Genomic DNA, 22,821 nt, shown 5'->3' with positions numbered 1-22,821 from the left:
TATGGTAAGTGTACACAACTGTACTTTTCCTGAGAAGCAGTAATTCCTTTCAATGGATAAGCAAAGCACTGATCGTTGAGGCAGACTTGTGAATTTTCCCATTCTTGATTTGCTGTTGAAGTCCTTTAGGAAACTTTGTGCAAGCCTGACTGCAACAATCTTGACTTACCTTGTAGTACTGCCCTTGGGAGGTCAACCCTTGGACTTTGCCCCACGGTGGAGATTTTTGTCAGTGACTGATGGATTCTGGGTGCAATTTTCATAAGCCGTATGTTGAAATTTGTAGATCTGTCTATAGTGCCTTTTTCATCTTCAGAGAGTTGCAGAAAATCCTGTTCCTTTGCCCCCCCCCCGAGAAAATGGGGTGGATATTCACAATGTGGAGTATTGCTGTAGGAATGTTTAAGATGTTTGGGATAAAATTAGATGACATTTTTAGCCAGATGGTTTCCAGCAGTTAACTACCTTTAGGAGCATATGGTTGCAGTTTTCTACCATGCCTGTTAGAGAGTACACATGTATAAGAGAGAGCAGCTGAAGGACCAATGCTTTTTTAAGTATAAAGTAAATGACCAATTTGCAAATTAGTTTGTCATTCTTTAAGCCACAATCTTGAGCAGTTTGAAAAATAAAACTGTTAGAGGTATTTTGATAGCATATTTGAATGTTATATTATGTGTCATTTTCTTTCACAATGTCCCCAGAAACTTGTCATATGTACTTGCAAGAGCTTGAGAAAGACTGGAATGTTGTTTACTGTGTTAAACTGATGGGTGAACTGTAAAGCATATGCACCACTTTGTCATTAATGTTTAGAACGACACTGACGGGACCAAAGAAGAAACTGTAAGTAAAACAGTTTTTTTTTTTAATATGTGCATAAGAATGTCTTAATGCAAATTGTATTTTATACTGTAAAAATAGTTATGTGCAGTCAAGGATATTTTAGAGAGGTGGATTGAGAGTTTGAATATTGCTGTATATGTTAAAGCAAGAATACTTTATTTGTTAGGTGTCCGCTCTTTACACTATAACAAGTTAAGAAAGGCTGGACAGAAATAAATAAATGTAATGTTATCTTGGGTACATGCGATAGCGGTTGTAAAAATAGTATGGGTCACATTATATTAAGTTAATACCCCTTGTTTTAGACGTGGATATCTATATTAATGGCCTTGGTTTACGTTATAGGCAAATATTTTAACCAAATAAGCTTGAAAGCTAAGATAAAATTCTGAAAGGCATGGAGGTAGTAGATTTCTTGTTCTGATAAAATCATAAGCTGTTTTTCTATTAGTAAAAACTTTTCTTTTGAGTGACAAAAGGATACAGATGAAAGCAATTAATCATGAGAGGTCTGAACAGTGTGTTTTGATTAAATTTACAAAGATTCTTTCACATATCAGCAAAGTTACAATTTTTTTCCATTGCCCCCTGCTTTTACTTGGAGATGAGTAGTCTGCATATACAAGCAATTAATGAGAGATATGAATACTGCCTGCTGAAACACACAAATTACAGGGTAAGGAATATTCAAACAGTGAATTGACAAGCAATTCAGTGAAATTTTTTGCAATTGTGGGAAGTAAGTTATACAAGTAATTGCTTCCCCAGCGTCCTTAGTATTTCAGTGCATTTAATATAACAGTTTTAAGTGTTCTTTGCATAAGGGATCTTCTGCCAAGGATAGCCCAACATCCAGCCAGTATACCAAAGTCTTTAGACTTTTTAGGCACTGTGCGGCACATGCATGCTCCCTGCATAGGACATATAGGTGACTTAAGGACGCAAACTCTCAGAACTTTTGCTGCCAGTCCGACCGCCATTGTCAAATGTTGGTCTAAATGCCTTTTCAGCCATGCTGGTTACCAAGCTATCTTCAGATAAGTGCTTTTTGGGGTTTCTTCTGTACCTTTTTTTCTTTACTGTTATGTCATTCAAGAAGGGAAAATGTCATTGTGGGGGCAGTTTCCCCATAAAGATTGTCACAACCAGTGCCTTTTTCCCTTTTTTGTTTACTTAGGTGCTTCCCATGACCATACTCAGTGCTCTGTCAAACTTTTGTCCCCAATGACTTAAGTTGTTGGCCCAGGGGTGCTATGGAGGAATCCTCCCATTACAAGGATTAGCCATCTGCCAAGAAGAAGGCCGTAAAGCTTAGGCCTGATCTGATTGCTGTCCAGCCTCCCCCGGACATGTCTGTAGAAGTTAGTGAAAGCCCTGAAAGACAGTGTGATGCTTGCCTTGGATTCCTTTACTGTGACATTGTCGAAGTCTGCCATGAATCCAAATTTTAACCAAAAAACAAATACTCCAGAAACGCCAAGCCATGTATAAAAAGTTTAATTAAAGTGCCAAACTTTCAGGTAACAACCCTTCTTCAGTGCAAAGGTAAAATAGAATACAATCAGCTCACAATATAAAGCATTCAAATAAAAATTGTGTGAGACAGCCTCCAATCAAATGAAAGATACTGTCAGTTAATTAAAATAATCAAAACTAAAATCTAATTAGTCCACAAGAAATAATTTTATAAGACACATTTGTTAAAATCAGCAATCACCTGTATTGCACTTTTTTCATAAGAATAGGTTTAACTGCAGTATTAATAACTGGTTCAGTGCCTGCTTACAGTCTTAAAATCCAATGATATTCTCTAACCTTTAGCAAATTATTAATGTCGCCCCCTCTGATACTTTTGTACATCACATCCATAACCTTAAACTTAAAAACATGGTCAGAACTATATTCCACAACATGCTTTGCTAATGCATTACATGATATTTCTATGCATGTCTGATTTATGTTCTATAATGCAATCTGGACAAAGGGATGTCCATAGATGCCATGGTTGTTGCGGAAGCCACCAAGACGGAACTGGCCTAGAAAAGCTCCTCGTTCCACCCCCACCCCGAATATAGAATCCCAGGTGTTGGACAGGTTTGGCAAGAGTTTGTGCCTCCTCTACTTTTACGCTGAGGGCATTGAACCATTTGTCTCACATTACCAGGCAACAAAGAGACTTGGTCAAGGAACTTTGTAGCTCAGTCCTTGGATTGACATCTGCCGAGGAACAGGAGACCTTTTCCTCCAGACTGGCCACCCTACATTCTTTAGCCAATGCTTCCTTTAGGTTAATTTCTCACTCTGCGAAGGGTACCTCAAGAGCGGCTTGTTCCAGCATTGCCATATGGCACCATGCCTGGATTAGGCTGTGTGATTTTGTGAAGCCTTTCAAATAGTCCTTAATGTCCCTTTTGATGGCTCCACCTTCTTTGAGCCCACAGTCCCGTGACACTTTACCCAAAGTGAAAAGGATGGAAGACCCTGCCTGCTGTTGGTATCTGGTTTTCTAGCACCACAAAGGACCTTTTCCAGGAACCAGTGTGGAAGTAAGAAGACATGGATGTTCTTCGTGTTCCACTGTTGCAGTCATCACATGTGGGTTATCCCTACCAGAGTAGCCCTCGGCCAACCCGAATGCCAGAGACTTAGTATTTCTGTCAGTTGCTGTCACTTCATTACTGACGTCAGGTCGTCGGAGGTATAATGTTAGGCAGCCGACGCCATTACATCAGTCTTTCTTGCCATAGAGCCCGAGTCAGAAGCAGTTCACACGAGTGCCAGTTGGCTGCTACCTGAGTTTTTGTTTCTGAACTGAAATTGAAGTCTTCTAAAGCTTAGTACCTGTTGGTGATCCTTTTTTCTTGCACTAACCGATGTCAGAAAAAGTTAATAATCATCTCACTTGTGGAAAGCAAATACCACACCAAGACTTCCACTCTTACTGCGTCACTTGTCTAGTCCCAGATCACGACGGCCCCTGTTGTTGCTTCTGTGCTTTGTTTAACTCCAGAACTATCCGTTGTCAGGCCCTTATTGTAGCAGAGACAGACCGCACAAGTCCAAACCTACCGACGTTTCTGTTAAGCTAGTCATCAGTCCTCTGGTATGCAGTGAGGCAATTTCGCAGTCCCTAATGCCCGCTTCAGTTGATTCGCAGGCTGCTACCGGGACCCTTTCGAAGTCTGGTATGCCACAAAACTCTTTTTCGTCTAAGGATTCTGCGGTCGTCTCTACCTTGGATGGGTCCCGGAGCCAGTGAGCAGGCACCGGCTTCCGAGGAAGTCCTTTGCATCACCGAATTGTGACACAGACCGATGTCGTCTTTTGCGAATACTGTTCTTTCGAAAACAACCGAGTTCCTTAGGCCCAGGTTTCAAACCACACTCAAGAAACTGACTACCCACTCTCAGGCGCCTGCTACCTTACCTCAGTCTCAAATGCTTAAAATGGTGGAAGACTTTATCATGCTGATCAGGGGAAGCCAAGCTACCCCCTCAAAAAGGAAGAGAGATATGTCCCCAGTAGTTTTGTCTGAACACGCGTCAGATGAATCTGATGCATCTGACTATGAGTACATGCAACCCCTTTCCATTTATGAGGATTCTGATGCAGAGGAATCCATTACTTCAGCCTCTCCCCCAGAGGATTTTTCCTTTGGGGAAACCCTGCATACTTTAAGGGAGCATTTTCAGTCAGAGAGTCAGGACTGTCAGTCTAAAAAGAGACACTGGGAATTCCTAGACTTTATGCAACACAGACCCTTGGCCATCCCCTGTGGTGGATGGTGATTTCCTTGAATCCAGCTGGACTCCCGATGCCCTACCTCCTGCTCCTAGAAAACCAGACGGGTACTACAGAGTCCCTGACTCTCACAAATATCTTTTTAAAAATCCCACAGTTGACCCTGAGGTCATTTCTCAAGGGCCCAAAGGGATTAAAGCAACCTCTGCTAAGAATCCTACCACCTCATACAGGGATTCCCGAGCATTGGACAGATGGGGTAAAAAAAAAGTATACATCTCAGCTACTCTTGCTATCAGGGCACTAAATTGTCAGTTCCATATGCTTAAATAGCAGTGTACCTTGGAACTCCGTAAACAAAAAATGTCTTCCCTTCCTGCTTGGGCATAATCCAAAGATTTACAAGAATTTATGCATTCTGCAAGCCAAGTACCTAAACACACTTTGCACTGTGGTTTTGGTGCCCTAGAAGCTTCTTACAGGGCAGCAGTCACTGGATCTGTCATCAGAAGACACGCGTGGCTTAAGGAACAACCCTTGCCAGACCATATCACATCTGAATTGTTGGATGCCCCCTTGCACAAAGACAACTTATTTGGTACTAAGGCAGAAGAGGTACTAAAAAAGATGGAAGAAAAAGCAAAATCTATGCAAACAGTTAAGGATTTCTTACAAGTCCAGCCCCCTAGGTTCAACAGGCATTGTCCCTCCAAGCACTGGTCCTTTCCTGCTCTGAGTAAACCAGCCCATCCTAGGCCCTGTGGAAACAGACCGCCCAGATGGCAGCCCCAGGGAATGCAAAGATCTAAGCAGTGGACTACCTCCACTTCAAAATCAGGGAGTTCTCCCCCTTATGGTAAGAGCTCACAATGACTGTCCTCCTCCCCCCTCTGCCCACCTTCACACTTACCCCTAGGAGGAAAACTCTCGTTTCACTCAAGCACCTGGGCTACCATAACCAAGGACCAGTGGGTTCTGAACATTGTGTCTCAGGGATACAAATTCTCCTTCCATACCCTTCCAACCCCCAAAAGGTTCCCAGATCTACCACCAAATCGGTGGATATAGGCTCAAAAGCAAATCCTTTCCCTTCTCTCTCTCAGAGCAGTAGAGCATGTTCCTGCAGAACAGATAGGCCAAGGCTTCTATTCCTGATTTTTTTCTGGTGCCCAGAAAAAAGGGCACCTGGCGATCCATCCTTGATCTTTCAATTCTAAACACTTTTTCCTGCTGATCCCGAAATTCAAAATGCTGACCCTCCAGCAGGTGCTACCCATGCTCTCCAAGGACACTTGGTTAGCCTCCCTAGATCTAAAAGAGGTCTACCACCACATTCTTATCTGGGAATCATGCAGAAAATATCTCCACTTCAGGGCAGGATCTCAACACTTTCAGTTCTCTGTGCTTCACTTTGGTTTATCTGCTGCTCCCAGAGTTTTCATAAAGTGCCTGGCTCCAGCCATTGCATTTTGCAGACAAAGAAATATTCAAATTTGCCCATACTTAGACGACTACCTTATTCAGGCAGATAGCCAGGAAAAGCTGCTCAAGCACCTGGCCTTAGTAAAGACACTACTAACCTCCCTAGGATATGCAATCAGTGAAAATAAATCCAGACAGGTGCCCACCAAAAGGATAATCTTCCTGGGAGCAAGTCTGGACACAGCATCCCAGATGGCATTCCTTACACCAGAGAAACAAATTTTCCTGACAACTTACTTCTCTCAACTAGCCACCAGTCCCCAGCTGTCTGCAAGGAAGATCCTGTAAGCTCTGGGGTTCATGGCATCTTGCATACTACTCTTTGCATGTGCCAGACTGCACAAGGAAACTTTGGTGGGCAACAGTATGCTCCCACAACAAGGGACTGCCCTTCTCCCCACCCCCCACCACCCAGACCATCACCACAGATGCATCAGTCTATGCTTGGGGTGCACATCTAGATGGCAATTGCATACCGGGCCAATAGAGCCCTCAGGAAATCCCTCTGCATATCTATTAAAAAGAGATGACTGTGCAGCACGCCTTGATAGCTTTCAAACCCCTTATATCTTCAGGGGTTTTCCTGATGAAAACAGACAATACCGCTGTGATGTGGTACATCAGCAAGCAGGGAGGGACTCATTCCTTCCCTCTATGCAGGCTGGCCATGACCCTTTGGCTCACAGCCTCTTCCATGCAACTACACCTATTAGCACAATTCCTACCAGGCTCTCTAAATTCTCGTGCAGACCAATTAAGCAGAAACTTTCTTGACTCACACGAGTGGCAACTCAACAGAAGTACCTTCACCAAAATAGCTCAGAAATGGGGAACCCGAAGGTCAACCTCTATGCCTCCCACACCAACCATCAACTCAGAAAATTCTGCACCAGGGAGCATCACTGCATGGCTTGGGAAGTGGATGTCCTGTCCTTTCCCTGGGTCAGTCTATCAGTCTGTCCCTTTTCTCCCCTACCTTTCATCCCAAGGGTACTGCTCAAAATAAGGGAGGAAAAACCAAGGACCATTCCTATAGCTCCAGACTGGCCCTCACAACACTGGTACCTCTTACTGCGCAGCCTGTCCCCGCTGACCCATGGCATCTTCCTCAGATTCCAAACCTCCTGACCCAGAGGGAAGAGGAATTAGTGCATCCCAAATTGCAGACACTCAATTTGGCTGCTTTGCTTATTCCCAAACCCTGAACCAATCTGCCTTTCTAAGTAAACAGGTTCTGGATGTCATCTGTGAGGCCAGACGTCATAGCACCAGAAAGTCTTGGGCAGATAAATGGAAAAGGTTCTGCACATGGATCCAGGCTAAGTGAGCCAGCCAATATGGCACAGCCCTCCTTCCCTCCATCCTGGATTACTTAGCTGACCTACTACACAGTGGTCTCTTTCTCTCCTCTATAAAAATTCATGCTTCTGCTATTTCTGCTGATTTTCCCACTGAGCATCTCCTTTTCTTACACCATTTGATCAAACAGATGATGATCTTCGTGTTTCACTGTTGCAGTCATTACATTTGGGTTATCTGCTTGCAGGTAGCCCTCAGTCGACCTGATTAACAAAGTCGTGGGTCCTGTGTCAGTTGCTGTCCCTTCTTCCATGACGTCAGGTCGTCAGGGGTACAAAACATGCAGCTGATGCCATTACATCAGTCTTTCTTGCCGTGCGGTGCCCAAAGCAGAAGCAGTTTGCAAGTGCCGGTCGGCCGACTCCTGTAATTTTCGTTTTCAAGCATCGGAACCGAAGTCTTCAACTAAAGCTAAGTACCCCATTGGGAAAACTTTTTCTTGCTTCTTTCCGATGTCAGTAAAAGTTAATAATTGCATTACTTGTGGAAAGCAAATACCTCATAAAGATTTTCATTCATACTGTATTCCTTGCCTAGGCCTTGACCACGACGTACCTTAGTGTCGGTTTTGTGCTTTATTTAATCAGCGCACTGTCCATTGGTATATTTTAGCCTCTAAATATTTCAGTTCTCAGTTTAATTATCTAGAAATGTCATCGGTTAGCCATCAGACTACCAGGATTTCAAAAAAACGCAAAGATAAAGACAGAGACAGGCCGCCGAGGTCCAGAACTGCTGACAACGCTTCTCCTAAGCCAGTCGCCAGTTCGCCGGTACTCAGTGAAGCTCTTTCCCAGCCCCTGATACCCGCTACTTCTGATTCGCAGGCCTCTACTGAGACCCATTTGTAGTCCGGTATGCCGCAAGATGCTTCAACTATGGAACCCGCGGATGTCTCTACCTTGGATGGGTCTGGAGTCGCTGTGCAGGCACCAGCTTCTGAGGGTGTATTCAGGCCTATGGACTTGCATATTAAACAGAAGTCTCCTTCTTAAATTAGGCTTAAGTCTCAATCCTTGCCTAAAAAACCAACATCCAGGCCACATGCTCAGGTCTCTATGCCTAAAAAACAAATACGAATGACTGAAGATCTAATAACTCTAATTAGGGGTAGCCAACCCCCCTTTCTAAGAGACCTAGGAATGAAGTTGTTTATGAATCTTCTGACCAGGATTCTGTTTTTTCTGATTCTGATGATTATCTGCATTTACCCTTATCTACTTACGAGGATTCTGATGCGGAGGAGTCCATTCCCTCTGCTTCCCCTCCAGAGGATTTTTCTTTTGGGGAAACCTTACATACTCTTAAGGGAGCATTTCCACTGGGAAAGCCAGGATTTTTCTGATTCAAAAAAGAAGCTTAGGGATTTTTTTGCTCCAACCTCAGCAAAGACCTTTAGCTATTCCTCCTGTGCTAGACATTGTTGATGATGCTTTTTCAGAATCTAGTTTGGCCCCTGGTTCCTTGCCTCCTGCTCCCAGAAAACCTAATAGATACTACAGGGTCCCTGAGTCACACAAGTTCCTTTTTAAAAATCATATTGTGGATCCAGAGACTGCAGGGCCCAAGGGCATTAAGGCTTATAGGTTCATACTAGGCTATCTGCCCTAGGGCATTTATAAGCCTAGCCAGAGTGTTTGGCTTTCGCCACCCATTTTAAATGAATTTTGCTATGCCCTTTTTCGAGGTTAGTATACTGTGCCTCTGTCTAACAGTGACAGAGAAGTGATACCCGGGGTAAACCTACGATCTCCCATCCACTCCAAGATTCCTCTTGAAGAGAGTCAGTGAGGGACTCTGCCTAACCTGGACTGGGATTTTATTCCAGCGTGAAGGGAGCCTCTGGGTTATGAATCTGTCCCTCCAGCATGTCCTGTTTATTTCAGTGCTGAGGTTCAAGTCTCTCGAGCCCGTAGCTCGATGGGATTTGGATTTTCTGAGGTGCAGTATGTCCATTAATTCCGGGTTGGACATGGCTTTATACGTCAGGCACAGATCGCCTCTGAGCAGGTGGTATGCCACTGAGTAGAGCTGGAGATCTTCTTCATCTCACATTGCTGCAGTCCTTACACTTGGGTAGTCCGCTGCCCTCGGTCGGCCCGAATATCAAAGTATAAGGCTGACGTCGGTCAAGGCGCATTTGACTGACATCAGGACGTCAGGGTACAAATGCGCATGACCGACGTCATATCCTCAGTCTTTTTTGCCGCATGGTCCAATGCAGAAGCAGCATTGCAAGTGCCGGTTGGCGTTCTGAGATTTTTCGATTTCGAAGTTTCAGACCGAGTTCAAAGTTGGCTAAGTACCCCGTTGGGGAATATTTTAGTTTTTTCTTGCCTCAGTCATTTACCGGATGTCAGAAAAAGTCAATAATTGCATTTCTTGTGGGAAACAGATACCGCATAGAGATTATCATACTTTGTGTATTCCTTGCTTAGGGCCTGAGCACGACGTTGTTGGCTGTCGCTCTTGTGCTAGATTTAATAAACGCACTTTAAAGAGAAGGTTGGATTGTGCAAGGTTGGTCTTTGGGAAGCGGTGCAATTATAAAATGCCGTCGGATGCTCCGACGCCCGCTTCTTCGAAGAAGCGCACGGACAGAGCAGTTAAGCCTAGGCTAGAAGAACCGTCTGTACCGGACGCCGGTTCTTTAGAGGTGTCGGTGGAGCAGGTGGCTCCACCGGAGGTTTCTTTGTGTTCCCAGGGTGTGACTTTATTATTGCAAGATGTGGCCTCTCAGGAGGCAAGTCAGGCTGAGGGGGCTTCTCAGGTTACTATACTCCCATCCCTTCCCAGGGTGGCTAGGCCCTCTCCTTCTGTTTCAAAGGCTTCTCCCAGGGGCAGGCCTGGTTTGGCTTCAGTTGGTGTTACCCCTAGCTCTTCAGGAACTGTGCCCAAGAAGCATATGCTTAAAATGGCAGAAGATTTGATTACTTTGATTAGGGGTTCTATGCCCCCTCCTGATAAGAGACCTAGGATGGAGCCTGAGCTGGGGGGTTTTGAGCAGGCTTCAGATGTTTCAGAGTCTTCGGCTGAAGACTTGCAGGAGTACTCTCCTTATTCTGATTCTGATGTGGATGATTCCACTCCTTCTGCTTCTCCTCCTGAGGATTTTTCTTTTTCAGAAACTCTTCATTCCATGAGGGAGCACTTTAAGTGGGAAGGCCAAGACTTCTCTGATTCCAGGAAAAGGCTTAGGGAATTTTTGTTTTTACCCCAGCATAGGCCTTTGGCTATACCTCCTGTTTTGGATGTAGTGGAAGATGTTTTTTCAGAGGCTTCTCTTAATCCTGATTCTTTGCCTCCTGCTCCTGTTAAGCCGGATAGGTATTACAGGGTGCCTGAAGCTCATAAGTTTCTTTTAAGAGTCCTAGGGCAGACCCAGAAACTGTTAGCCAGGGGCCTAAAGGTGTTAAGGCTTCTGTTGTAAAGAATCCGGTGCCTGCAGACAAAGAGGCTAGGGCCTTGGATAGATGGGGAAAGAAAGTTTATACTTCTTCCACTCTTGCTATGAGGGCTTTGAATTGCCAGTTTCACATGTTGAAATACCAAAACTATCTCCTTTCACAATTGAAGTCTAAGGTTGATGCTCTGGCAGTAGGTATTGATTGTAAAGAGTTGCAGGATTTAGTACATGTTTCTGAACAGGTGGGTAAGCATTCTTTGCAATGTGGTTTTGATGCTGTACAAGCCTCGTCTAGGGTGGCTGCCACTGGGTCAGTTCTTCGCAGGCACGCCTGGCTAAGGGATCAAAATTTGTCTGAACATGTTAAAACAAGGATTTTAGATGCTCCTTTACAATCTGACGTGTTGTTTGGTCCTCCTGTTGAGGCAGTTTTAAAGAAAATGGAAGACAAGGCTAAGTCTATGCAGACTGTTAAAGATTTTTTGCAGGTCCAGCCTCCAAAGTTTAGTAGAAATTGGCCTACTTAAGGGGTGGACGTATCCTTCTTATGATTCACAGTCTAGGGGTAGATCTAGACGTGGTAGGGGCAGAGCTCAGGGCTCTTTCAGGCCTAGAACAGGGAGTTCTCCTGCACAGTCTTCAGGTGAGGGCAGGGGTCAGTCCTTTCGTAAACAGACCCAATGACCTACCCTTTCAGCTGCCAGAGCCTTCTCGTCTGGCAGCACCTTTGGGAGGAAGGTTGGCACTTTTCAAAGAAATTTGGAGTTTAATTACCCAAGACAGATGGGTATTGGATATCATACACCACGGTTACAGGTTTTATTTCCATACCTTGCCTCCTTTCAAAGGCATGCCAGACGTTCCTCCTCAACAAAGAATAGAGGCTCACAAGCAAGTTTCTCTGTTACTCCAAATAGGGGCCATACAGCCGGTCCCTATGCCAGAAGTGGGCCTAGGATTTTATTCTCGCCTGTTCCTAGTACCAAAGAAGGGGAACACGTGGAGACCAATTTTGGATTTATCTATCCTCAACACTTATCTGGACATTCCCAAGTTCAAAATGTTGACGTTACAGCAGCTTTTACCTCTGCTGGGCAAAGATCATTGGATGGTAACTTTGGATCTCAAGGAGGCTTACCTTCATGTTCCTATCAGACTAAGTTGCAGGAAGTATCTGCGTTTTCGAGCTGGGACTTCTCACTATCAGTTCTCTGCATTGCCCTTTGGCTTATCTACTGCGCCCAGAGTGTTCACGAAAGTTCTGGCTCCAGTGATAGCTTTCTTTAGGCTAAAAGGAATACAGATCTATCCTTATTTGGATGACTGCCTGATTCTGGCTCAAGGCAGGGAAGAGCTTCTTCATCATTTGGAATATGTGATAGCAGTGCTAAGATGCCTGGGGTATTCTGTGAACGAAATAAAGTCCAGTCTAGTACCCTCTCAGGACATGTGCTTTCTGGGTGTGAGACTGAATACAGCATCCCAGATGGCCTTTTTAACCCCGGACAAACAGAAGAGTCTATCCCTTTACTTCCATCAGCTATCTCATCAGTCCGGGCTGACTGCAAGGACAGTCCTTCAAGCCTTAGGGTTAATGGCATCTTGTATTCTGGTGCTTCCCAATGCCAAACTGCATATGAGGAAGCTGCAATGGTATCTCAAAAATGTATGGACACAGCACTGCCAAGATCTAGACACTGTCATTCAAATAATACCTTGCATTCAAAAGGAATTTTTGTGGTGGGCTCAGGAATGTCACCTAAACAAGGGACTCTCTGTGACCCAGCCAGAGGCGAGTCAGATTTTAACGACAGATGCCTCAGACAGAGCTTGGGGAGCTCATCTAAATGGAAAGTGGATACAAGACAAGTGGCCTGCCAGACTACAACATCTACATATCAACATGAAGGAGATGTTAGCAGTCCAGTTTGCATTAATAGCTTTCAAGGATTTACTTCTTCCAGGGCAGGTGTTGATTCTAACAGACAAACACAACTGTCATGTGGTACATCAACAAGCAAGGGGCATTCTTATCCTCTATGCAGGCAAGCAATGATTTTGTGGGAGACTGCTCTCAGTTTACAGCTCAATCTTCAGGCAAGGTTTCTGCCAGGAGCACAGAACTCCTTAGCAGATGTGTTGAGCAGGCAATTATGGATCCCCACGAGTGGAAATTGGATCCTCATGTATTTCAGAAATTGACAGTGTCATGGGGAACTCCAGACATAGATCTGTTCGCTTCTCCACTAAACCATCAGCTGCCAAAGTTTTGCACAAAAGGTTTCATCCCACAGCTTGGAAAGTGGATGCTCTTTCTTTCAATTGGAGCAAGCTTCATGTGTATGCCTTTCCTCCTCTGCTTCTCCTCCCAAAGGTACTTCTAAAGGTCAGACAGGACAAGCCACGGATGATTTTAATAGCTCCAGATTGGCCTCGACAGCACTGGTACCCATTACTGAGAAGTCTGGTACGGAAGCCTCCATGGCCTTTGCCTTGATTCCACACCTGTTGTCACAAGAGGACAGCCATTTGCTGAATGTCAAACTTCACTCTCTTCACCTAACAGCCTGGCATATTCTGTTTTGAACCATAGAGGGTCTCAACTTCCACAACAAGTTTTGAATGTGATTTTGGAAGCTAGAAGGCCTAGTACAAGGAAAGTGTACGCAGATAAATGGAAGAGATTTTTATTTTGGAGTGCAGCAAAAGATTTTGATGTTTCTGAGCCTAATTTGAGTGTGGCTCTTCAATATCTTACTGAGTTACTGGACAAAGGTTTGTCTTTCTCTTCTATTAAGGTTCATGCTGCAGCAATTTGGGGGCACTATGATTGTGTTCCACCATTGTTTTCTCATCCTTTGTTCAAGCAATTTCTTAGAGGGGCAAAGAATATAAGACCCCCACGTAGAGCTCCTACTCCTGCTTGGGATCTCAATTTTGTGTTGGAGAAACTCACTCTACAACCTTTTGAGCCTGCAGCTACTTCTGAGTTGAAATATTTGTCATGGAAGACTGCTTTTTTGTTGGCAATTACCTCTGCAAGAAGGGTTTCTGAATTGCAGGCCCTTATGGCGGTTGAGCCTTTTTTGATTTTCCATAAGGATAGGGTATCATTACGTACTAATCCTTCCTTTATGCCTAAGGTGGTTTCTAGTGTAGCTTTAAACCAAACTATTCATTTGCCTACTTTTTATGCAAATCCCCAAAATAAAGGGGAAAAGATTTTGCACACTTTAGATGTACACAGGCAGTTGCGTTATTATTTGGACAGAACTAAAGGGTTCAGGCAGTCTCAGCAGTTTTGTTTCTTTTGCTTTGAGTTCTCAGGGCAAGCCTGTGTCAAAACAAACTATTTCTAAGTGGATTGGGTTTTGCATTGCTTTCTGTTATTCCCATCATGGCAAGGAGGTTCCAGCTGGGATTAGGCCTCATTCCACTAGGGCTACTGCCACTTCAACAGCTTTTTGAGGGAGTGGCAACCAAGGATATTTTGGAGGCAGCTACTTGGAGTTCAGTGCATACTTTTCTAGGCATTATCACCTGCCACTTTACTCTAAATCCAGGGCTGGTTTTGCCACTGCTGTTTTGCAGGGCATGTTGGCAGCTCCTGCTTCCTTGTAGTTAGCCATCCTCCCTTACCTCTGCTTTGGGATTCTACCCAAGTGTAAGGACTGCAGCAATGTGAGATGAAGAACATAGTACAGTTTTGTACCTACCATAAATGTAGATGTTCGAAGATCCACATTGCTGCAGTCCAATTTACTCTCCCTCCTTCCCTCTGCAGTTAGAGGTGGTTGTGTGGGTTGGGTTGTACATATTGTGTATATTGTATATATTGTACATATAGTTAGTGCAAGGGTGGTTGGTTGGTTGTTTGCTGTCTTTTGGTTTTGACCTTTATTTTTAGGGTCTTCTGACATCTGGGGCAAGAAAAGACTGAGGATATGACGTCGGTCATGCGCATTTGTACCCTGACGTCCTGATGTCAGTCAAATGCGCCTTGACCGACGTCAGCCTTATACTTTGATATTCGGGCCGACCGAGGGCAGCGGACTACCCAAGTGTAAGGACTGCAGCAATGTGGATCTTCGAACATCTACATTTATGGTAGGTACAAAACTGTACTTTTCTTTAACCGGGCAGCATATGGCATCTGTTTGAGCCCTTTGATCCTCTTGGTGAGGTACTTTTGGGGTCTTTCCGTTTGCTGCAGGTGTCTGGTAAGGTGCATCCCAAAAGGGGCATTGTACTCAATTATGGGCCTGATGAGGGATGAGTAAAGAGGCACGATGACCTCCCCTGATCTGGATGTGAATCCCTTCATGATTAGGTGGGCTATATAAAATGTTTTTCTAACCACTTTGGCCAAGTGGTTTTCAAATGAGAGATTGCTATCAACTTGGGTCCCCAGGTCCCTAATTACTACTTCCGTACTTAATGGATTACCACCTATGTGGTAATTTGTGGGCACTTTGTTTTTGCCAAAGGGGATGACTATACACTTTTTGGCGTTTAGCTTGAGGACATGGCTCTGGCACCAGTTGTCTGTTTCTATGAAGCCCTTTTGTAGGATGCTTGTGTCAGCTGGAGAGTCTATTATGGCGCTTAGTTTGCAGTCATCTCCAAACTTGGTCAGCCACAGTCCTTCCATGTTGGCCTGTACTTCCGAGAAATATATACCGAACAAGAGAGGTCCCAGGACTGAGCCTTGTGGGACGCCACTTGTAACTGGTTTGGAGTCTGACATGGCTCCAGCAATTCTAACCATGTGGGTTCTGTCCTTGAGCCAGTTTGCAACCCATCTAGTGACATAGGGGTTTATATTTAAGCTGGTGAGCTTATCTATAATGCCCGAGTGGGGTATTGTATCGAAGGCTTTTGCGAGGTCCAGGTAGGCTGTGTGGACCACCTTCCCCTCGTCAATGGCCTTGGTGACTTTTTCAAAGAAATCGACCAGGTTTAAGAGGCAGGATCTGCCCTTAACAAAGCCGAACTGGGTAGGATCCAGTGTCTGTAGGTCCCCAATATCTCTATTTCTGCGATCTATGATGATCCTTTCCATAGCTTTGCAGACCAAGCTAGTCAGGCTTATGGGGCGATAGTTTCCAGGATCCGTTGAGGCACCACCTTTGTGGAGAGGGGACCACTGTTGCTGTACGCCACTCTCTGGGTACATATCCTGTAGTAAGGCTGAGATTGAACAGTAGTTTTATGTTTGGGTTTAGCTCTTCTTTGAGTTCATGTAGGACGCAGCCCGGGACACCGTCTGGTCCCATTGATGCTGTATTTTTTGCTTTGGAGAGGGCAGCTCTTACCTGAGCATGAGATGTCAGGGGGGCAGCACTCTGCTGGGATAGATATTTGCCATTTTGGTGGGGGGGGGGGTGTTGCGCTGAACATGTCATCTAGGATGTTAGCAATGTTTGTGGGTTCTGTGAATTTTTTTGTCATTTTGGACTAATTCTGAGCATATCTGGGAATTCCCACCCAGTTTTCTAACATAACTAAAGAAAGCCCTGTGATTATCCTTGGTGTCCTGTGCAGTTTTTCTCTCGAAGCTGGCCTTAGATGATTTCATGAGTGCCCGTAGTTTTTTGCTAATACTGATCAGAGATGCCTTCCCTTTTTGGGATTTTGCTCTATCATGTAGTAGCTTCCTCCTTCTATTGTATAGTTTGTTTATGGCTGGGGTCCACCAGACAAGGACGCCTGCCTTTGGAGGATTGGGTCTTGGTTTTATTTGGGATTGCATGATCCATGCATTCCTGAAGGTGTTCATAGAATGCATTTATAAAGGATTCTGCGGTCTGGGCCGTATTTTCCACAGGCCTGGGGGCTTTGAAGGATTCCACCTTGGTTTTGAGGAGTGTGAAATTTGCTTTAGAGAAGTTTTTCACTGGTTTTCTGGGCAGGGGGTGGGGTTGGGATGTTAATATCCAGTGAAATTAGTTTATGGTCTGATCTTACCAGTGAGGGATACACTTCTGGTCCGGAGCATAGAGCCCCCATGTTGGTGATCAGGTCCAGTATGTTTTCCCCTCTTGTGGGAGTGGTAACAAGTTGTTCCATAGCGTTTGAGTTTATAAATTCTTGGAACCTTTGGACTAGAGTGTTGGAGCTAGAGTAATGCTCCCAGTCTATGTTTGGATAGTTGAATTCGCCCAATATAATGGTGTTTGGAGAGACCTTCATATTTTCCAGTGTTCTCAGGTAGGCCGAGTGGGGTTCCTGGGTTTGGGAGGGTGGTCTGCAGCAGGCTATAAACTGGAAGGCAGTTTTACCCACTGTTAGTTGCACATGGATAGTCTCTGATGTTTCGTGCTGTGCTACCAACCTGGAGGTGTGGGTATCTTTGAGGAATATTGATACTCCCCCCCCCCCTCCTTTTGTGGTTCGGTCCAAGTTTTGGGTCCGAAAAGCATGGTATGAGGTATAACCTGGTAGTGCTGGGGTGCTTTTGGGAGCCTTGAACCAGGTTTCTGTTACTGCACAGATATCGATGTTCTCCATGCTAAGGAGAGTTTCGAGTGCGTGCATCTTGAGGTTTAGACTTCTGGTGTTGAGTAGCATTACTCTTAGTTTCTTATCCCTTGTGATACCTATGGAGGTGGGTTTGTCTTTTGAGCCTTGCCTAAAAAAGCCACTATGGGGATGGCAAGAGCCTTTGCCAATATCCGAAAGCCCAGGGGTGACGGGTGCAAGCCGTCCCTAGCGAAGCATCGTGGCTTGTCGAGCATGTCATCCCAGGCTGACAGGCATTGGATCCCCTTTGAATGACACCAGTACTTAAGCCAGTTGTTGAAATTGATCATCTTGTCTTCATATTGTGGCATCATTCTTGGTGTGGATAAGATGCTACTCAAGGTCAAGGTCATACCAGCCTGGGCTACATGCTCAGAGAGCTCCTCTGTCTCTTCATATAGTCCAGGGAGGTACGTCTCAGGTCATTCACACCAGCATGGACAATGACTGAGTCATATTTGTACTTGCCTTGGAGTGACCTGAGTGCTTGTGTTATGTGGCGGATCCTAACGCCTGACAGTCAGCTCACCGTGACCTTCTCCTTGTTCAGCCTGATGAGCAGGACATCCGTGTGCCTGACGATAGTCACCTATTACATGTGTATCAGGTGTGTTGTTTAGCCTTAAGGGCTGCGACTGTTCGGCACACTGGCTTTGTGAGCTGTGTGTTGCACGTGTTTTGTTTTGGGGTAGCGGTTGCTTGGATGTCTGCTGTGGAGGTCTCTGCTGCTTAGGCAGATTTTTATTTAGAGCCTCCGAGTATGTTTTTGTGTGTTTGTGTTTGGTTTGCTGTCATGGTAGGTCTTTGTGAGACTGGAATTGTAATGAGTGTGGTTTCCTTCTCCTGACTTGGTTACGCCAGTACTGAGTTGAGAGAGCTTAGCCACCAGTCTGGCTATATGGTTGCATCTCACATGTCTTGGAATTTGTTGGGAGGAGGAGAGGGTTGTGTGTGTACATGAGGCAGTTGTAACATTGCCTCAAGATTCCCAGATTCACCATTTGGACCGGAGAGGAGATTGACAACTAACCTTTGGACATGCTAGAATAGTATTGGGAATTCCTTTATAAATGAAAAAAAGGGCCAATGGGGAACAAGGTACTCAAGGGGAGTTTGTGAGGGTGTAGTGCTTTTAATTTTTTAGTGCTGACTTATATAATTGCTTTAATGAGCAAGTGCCAGGCTTTAGAGTAGGAATAGGGTGTTTATTATGAGAACTAGATCAGTTCTAAGGGAAAAAGTGAAGAGCAGACTTTGTGGAGCCGAGAATGGTTTAAACCCAATTAAGCGGAGCTGCCCGATGGTGCTCTATGCTCAAAATCGCACAAAGCCATGCCAAAGCAGGTTTTATACAGGGGGACTTGAAAGAGCTAGAAACTGGCCAAAAACGGCCAATAGACTACCAGGTTCTTGAGCTGGGAACACTCCTCCAGGGATAGATAGGCTGCTCTAAGCTTCCCACTGCCACTGGTGAACAAAGAAGCCTCCCTTTATCCAAGGAAGGAAATGGGCAACACAGGAACTTTCCAAAAGTCCAGAATACAGCAAAGCCTGTATTTGGACTACTCTAGGTCAGGAAAGACGGGAAACAAGGATAATTTTTTTGTTTTTTTCTTTTTTGCAACAAACAGCAGGAAAATGCAATAAATATGTAACACAGGCTAGCGCACTTGAGTGTGTAGCCTCAACAGTTAAATGCAACAAACAGGACAAACTTTAAAAGTGCAGGTGCAAAAACAACTTTAAACAGTTTAAAACAGTTCAAGAAGCAGAACAACTAGTCACCATCCCCACAAGAGGAGAAAACGTACTTGATCTCATCATCACGAACATGGGAGCACAATGTTCAACACCGGAAGTATACCCCTCACTGGTGAGATCAGATCACAAACTAATCTCGCTGGAGGTCCTCATCCCACCCCCACCTGAAATAAAAAAGACCACAGTAAAGAACTTCTCGAAAGCCGACTTCACACTTCTAAAGACTAGTGTGGTTTCCTTTAAGGCCCCGAGCGGAAAACAGTACTCAAGCCGCTGAATCACTTACAAATGCCTTCTACCAGCACCTGCAGGACTGCATGGATAAGGCAATCCCAAGCAAAACAAAGACTCTTTGTACCAAAGGCAAGCGTCCAGTCTGGTGGACCCCAGCCATAAACAAACTCTACAACAAAAGGAGGAAGCTACTACAAGATAGAGCAAAATCCTTAAAAGGTAAGACACCCTTGATCACTATAAGTAAAAAACTAAGAGCTCTCATAAAATCATCCAAAGCAAATTTTGAGAGAAAAATAGCTAAATACTCAAAAGACAATCATAAGGCCTTCTTTAGCTATGTTAGAAACCTGGGAGGAAACTCCCAGATATGCTCAGAACTAGTTCAAAATGATGTGAAGATTACTGATCCTACAGACATTGCCAACATACTGGCTGACAGGTTCAGTGCAAACTTCTCCTCCTCCCAAAAGGAGAGATATCTATACCAAGCGATTGCAGCCCCCCAAACATCTCCAACGCCCAAGTGAGAACTGCTCTCTCCAAAGCAAAAAACACAGCATCCATGGGACCTGATGGTGTCCTCGGCTGTGTGCTCCACGAACTCAACGAGGAATTAAACCCACAGCTAGGACAGCTGTTTAATCATAGTCTTACCTCTGGATACGTACCCAGGGAGTGGCGCACTGCAACTGTGGTCCCACTTCACAAAGGCGGTGCCTCCACCGACCCTGGAAATTACCGGCCCATTAGCTTAACAAGCCTTATCTGCAAAGCCATGGAGAGGATCATAATGGACCTCATAAGTAAAGACATAGGGAATTTGCAGACTTTGGATCCATCCCAGTTTGGCTTTGTCAAAGGCAGATCATGCCTTCTAAACTTGGTTGACTTTTTCGAAACAGTCACCAAAGCCATTGATGAGGGAAAGGCAGTCCATACAGCCTACCTCGATCTGGAGAAGGCCTTCAATACAATACCCCACTCGGGTATTATTGAAAAACTCATCAGCTTAAATGTTAACCCATACATCACAAGATGGGTTGCAAACTGGCTGAGTGACAGAACCCACAGGGTCAGAGTTGCTGGCGCCATGTCAGACTCAAAGCCTGTCACAAGTGGTGTACCACAGGGCTCAGTCCTGGGCCCACTCTTGTTTGGCATCTACTTTTCCGAAGTACAAGCAAACACAGGAGGTTATGGCTGACAAAGTTTGCAGATGACTGCAAACTGGGCGCCATAGTAGAAAACACATCTGACACAGATATCCTTCAGAAGGGTCTCACAGAAACGGATAACTGGTGCCAGAGCCATGGCCTAAAGTTAAATGCCAAAAATGCATAGTCATACCCTTCGGGAAAAACAAGGTTACCTAGCTACCAAATAGGTGGCAATCCACTGAGCACAGAAGAAGTTATCAGGGACCTGGGGACCCAGGTTGATAGTAGTCTGTCATTCGACACCCATGTAGCTAAAGTAGTTAGGAAGACCTTCTACATTGCCCACCTTATCATGAAGGGATTCTCATCTAGATCAAGGGAGGTCATAGTCTCCTATACTCATCACTCATCAGACCAATGATTGAGTACAATGCCCCATTCGAATGTATCTGACCCGACACTTGCAGCAGCTGGAGAGGCCACAAAAGTTCCTCACCAAAAGGATAAAGGGTCTCAAACATCTGTCCTATGCTGCCCGACTGAAAGAACTCCAGCTCTATTCAGTCGCACCGCTTGCTCAGAGGTGACCTTTGCCTAACATACAAGGCCATGTCAAACCCAGATTTGATGAATATGCTTCACCTCAAAAATCTAGATCCGTCAGAGCCACAAGGGCGGAGACTTAAACCTCGACACGGCTATTAATAGGACGTGCTGGAGGGATAGATTCATCACCCAAAGACTCCCTATGCTGTGGAATAAAATCCCAGTATATGTGAGGCAGAGCACCTCGCTGGCCTTGTTCAAGAGAAATCTTGACCAATGGATGGGAGATCGCAGATATACCCCAGGGATTACCTCAGTGTCACTGCTCAACAGAGGCACAGCAAAATAATGGGTATAGTTCCCCATACTAAAGGGGTGGCGTAAGCCACAAAACTATGGGCTAGGCTTGTAAATGCCCTCGGGCAGATAGCCTAGTATGAACCTATGAACCTAAATACTTGCAGTTTCGCTAGATCGGACAGTCGCCCCGGTAGTAGCAGGAAAAAAAAACACTTTTGTCAGGTTAGCAGTCGCTCTTTTAGCCTCTCAACTGCTAGCACCACTCTGCAGGACCACGAGGAGCTTGGCTGAGTAGTAACAAGCGCAAAAACCATGCCAAAGCGGGTTTTATACAGGGGGACTTGAAAGAGCTGGAAATTTGCCCAAAACGGCCAATGGACTATCAGATTCTTGTCCTGGGAACACTCCTCCAGGGATAGATAGGCTGCTCTAAGCTCCCCACTGCCACTGGTGAACAAAGAAGCCTCCCTTTATCCAAGAAAGGAAATGGGCAACACAGGAACTTTACAAAAGTCCAGAATACAGCAAAGCCTGTATTTGGTCTACTCTAGGTCAGGAAAGATGGGAAACTAGGATAATTTTTTTTTTTTTTTTCTTTTTTTGAAACAAACAGCAGGAAAATGCAATAAATATGTAACGCAGGCTAGCGCACTTGAGTGTGTAGCCTCAACAGGTATATGCAACTTCTACTGCTAAAACTCCTACCCCTTCTGATAGACTCCAGGGCACTGGATAGATGGGGTAAGAAGGTTTACACTTCTGCAACTTTGGCCATTAGTGCTTTAAACTGCCAGTTTCATATGTTAAAGTATCAGCAACATGTTATTGGGTTGCTTAAGCAGAATATGATGTTGATTCCTGACTCTGTGGAAAGTAAAGAATTACAAGATTTAATGCAGTCTGCTGAACAAGTTGGAAAACATACATTCATTAGAGGCCTTTTGCAGGGCTGCTGTCACTGGGTCTGTATCTGCATCTACCTCTACAGCCTTTCTCAGAGGCGTCCCTACCAGCAACATCCTAGAAGCTGCTACCTGGAGTTCTGTTCATACTTTCACCAAGCATTGTCATTTGCCAATTTTCTCTAAATCCAGAGCTGGCTTTGCCACTGCAGTCTTGCAGGGCCTTATAGCTGGCCCTAATGCTATCTAAATTCCTCCTACCAACCATAGCTTTTGGAATCCACCCAAATGTAATGACTGCAACAGTGAAACACGAAGAACATAGTACAGTTGTGTACACTTAACATAAATGTAGATGTTCAAGTGTATTCACAGTTGCAGTCCTGGTTACCCTCCCTTCAGCCCCCTAACTTCTTTTGGCTATACCTCTACTTTCCTTTACTATGCTTAAAAGCCTTTTTGGTGTATTTGCTTTTTTGTTGGGAGGTATATCTTTGTGTTTTTATTTCTAATTGCTTCCCATTAGGGGGGCATCTGACATCTGGGGCAAGAAAAACTAATG

General features: G+C 44.8%; 1 protein-coding gene across 1 annotated transcript in view; it reads left to right on the top strand.

Moving 5' to 3' along the window:
* The first annotated feature begins 359 nt into the window (after window positions 1-359).
* Window positions 360-22,821, top strand: part of LOC122788687 — an 819,422-nt gene continuing 796,960 nt past the window's right edge. Inside the window, exons 1-2 of the mRNA XM_044055581.1 lie at window positions 360-446; window positions 817-846. Coding sequence (XP_043911516.1) covers window positions 360-446; window positions 817-846 — 117 coding nt within the window. The remainder of the gene's footprint in view (window positions 447-816; window positions 847-22,821) is intronic.

This window comes from Protopterus annectens, chromosome 14.part0 (assembly GCF_019279795.1).
Source record: "Protopterus annectens isolate FY-2018-M chromosome 14.part0, PAN1.0, whole genome shotgun sequence".
Taxonomy (NCBI): Eukaryota; Metazoa; Chordata; order Ceratodontiformes; family Protopteridae; genus Protopterus; species Protopterus annectens.
Note: the sequence above shows the minus strand (reverse complement) of the source record. Positions and strands in the feature narration are given on the sequence as shown.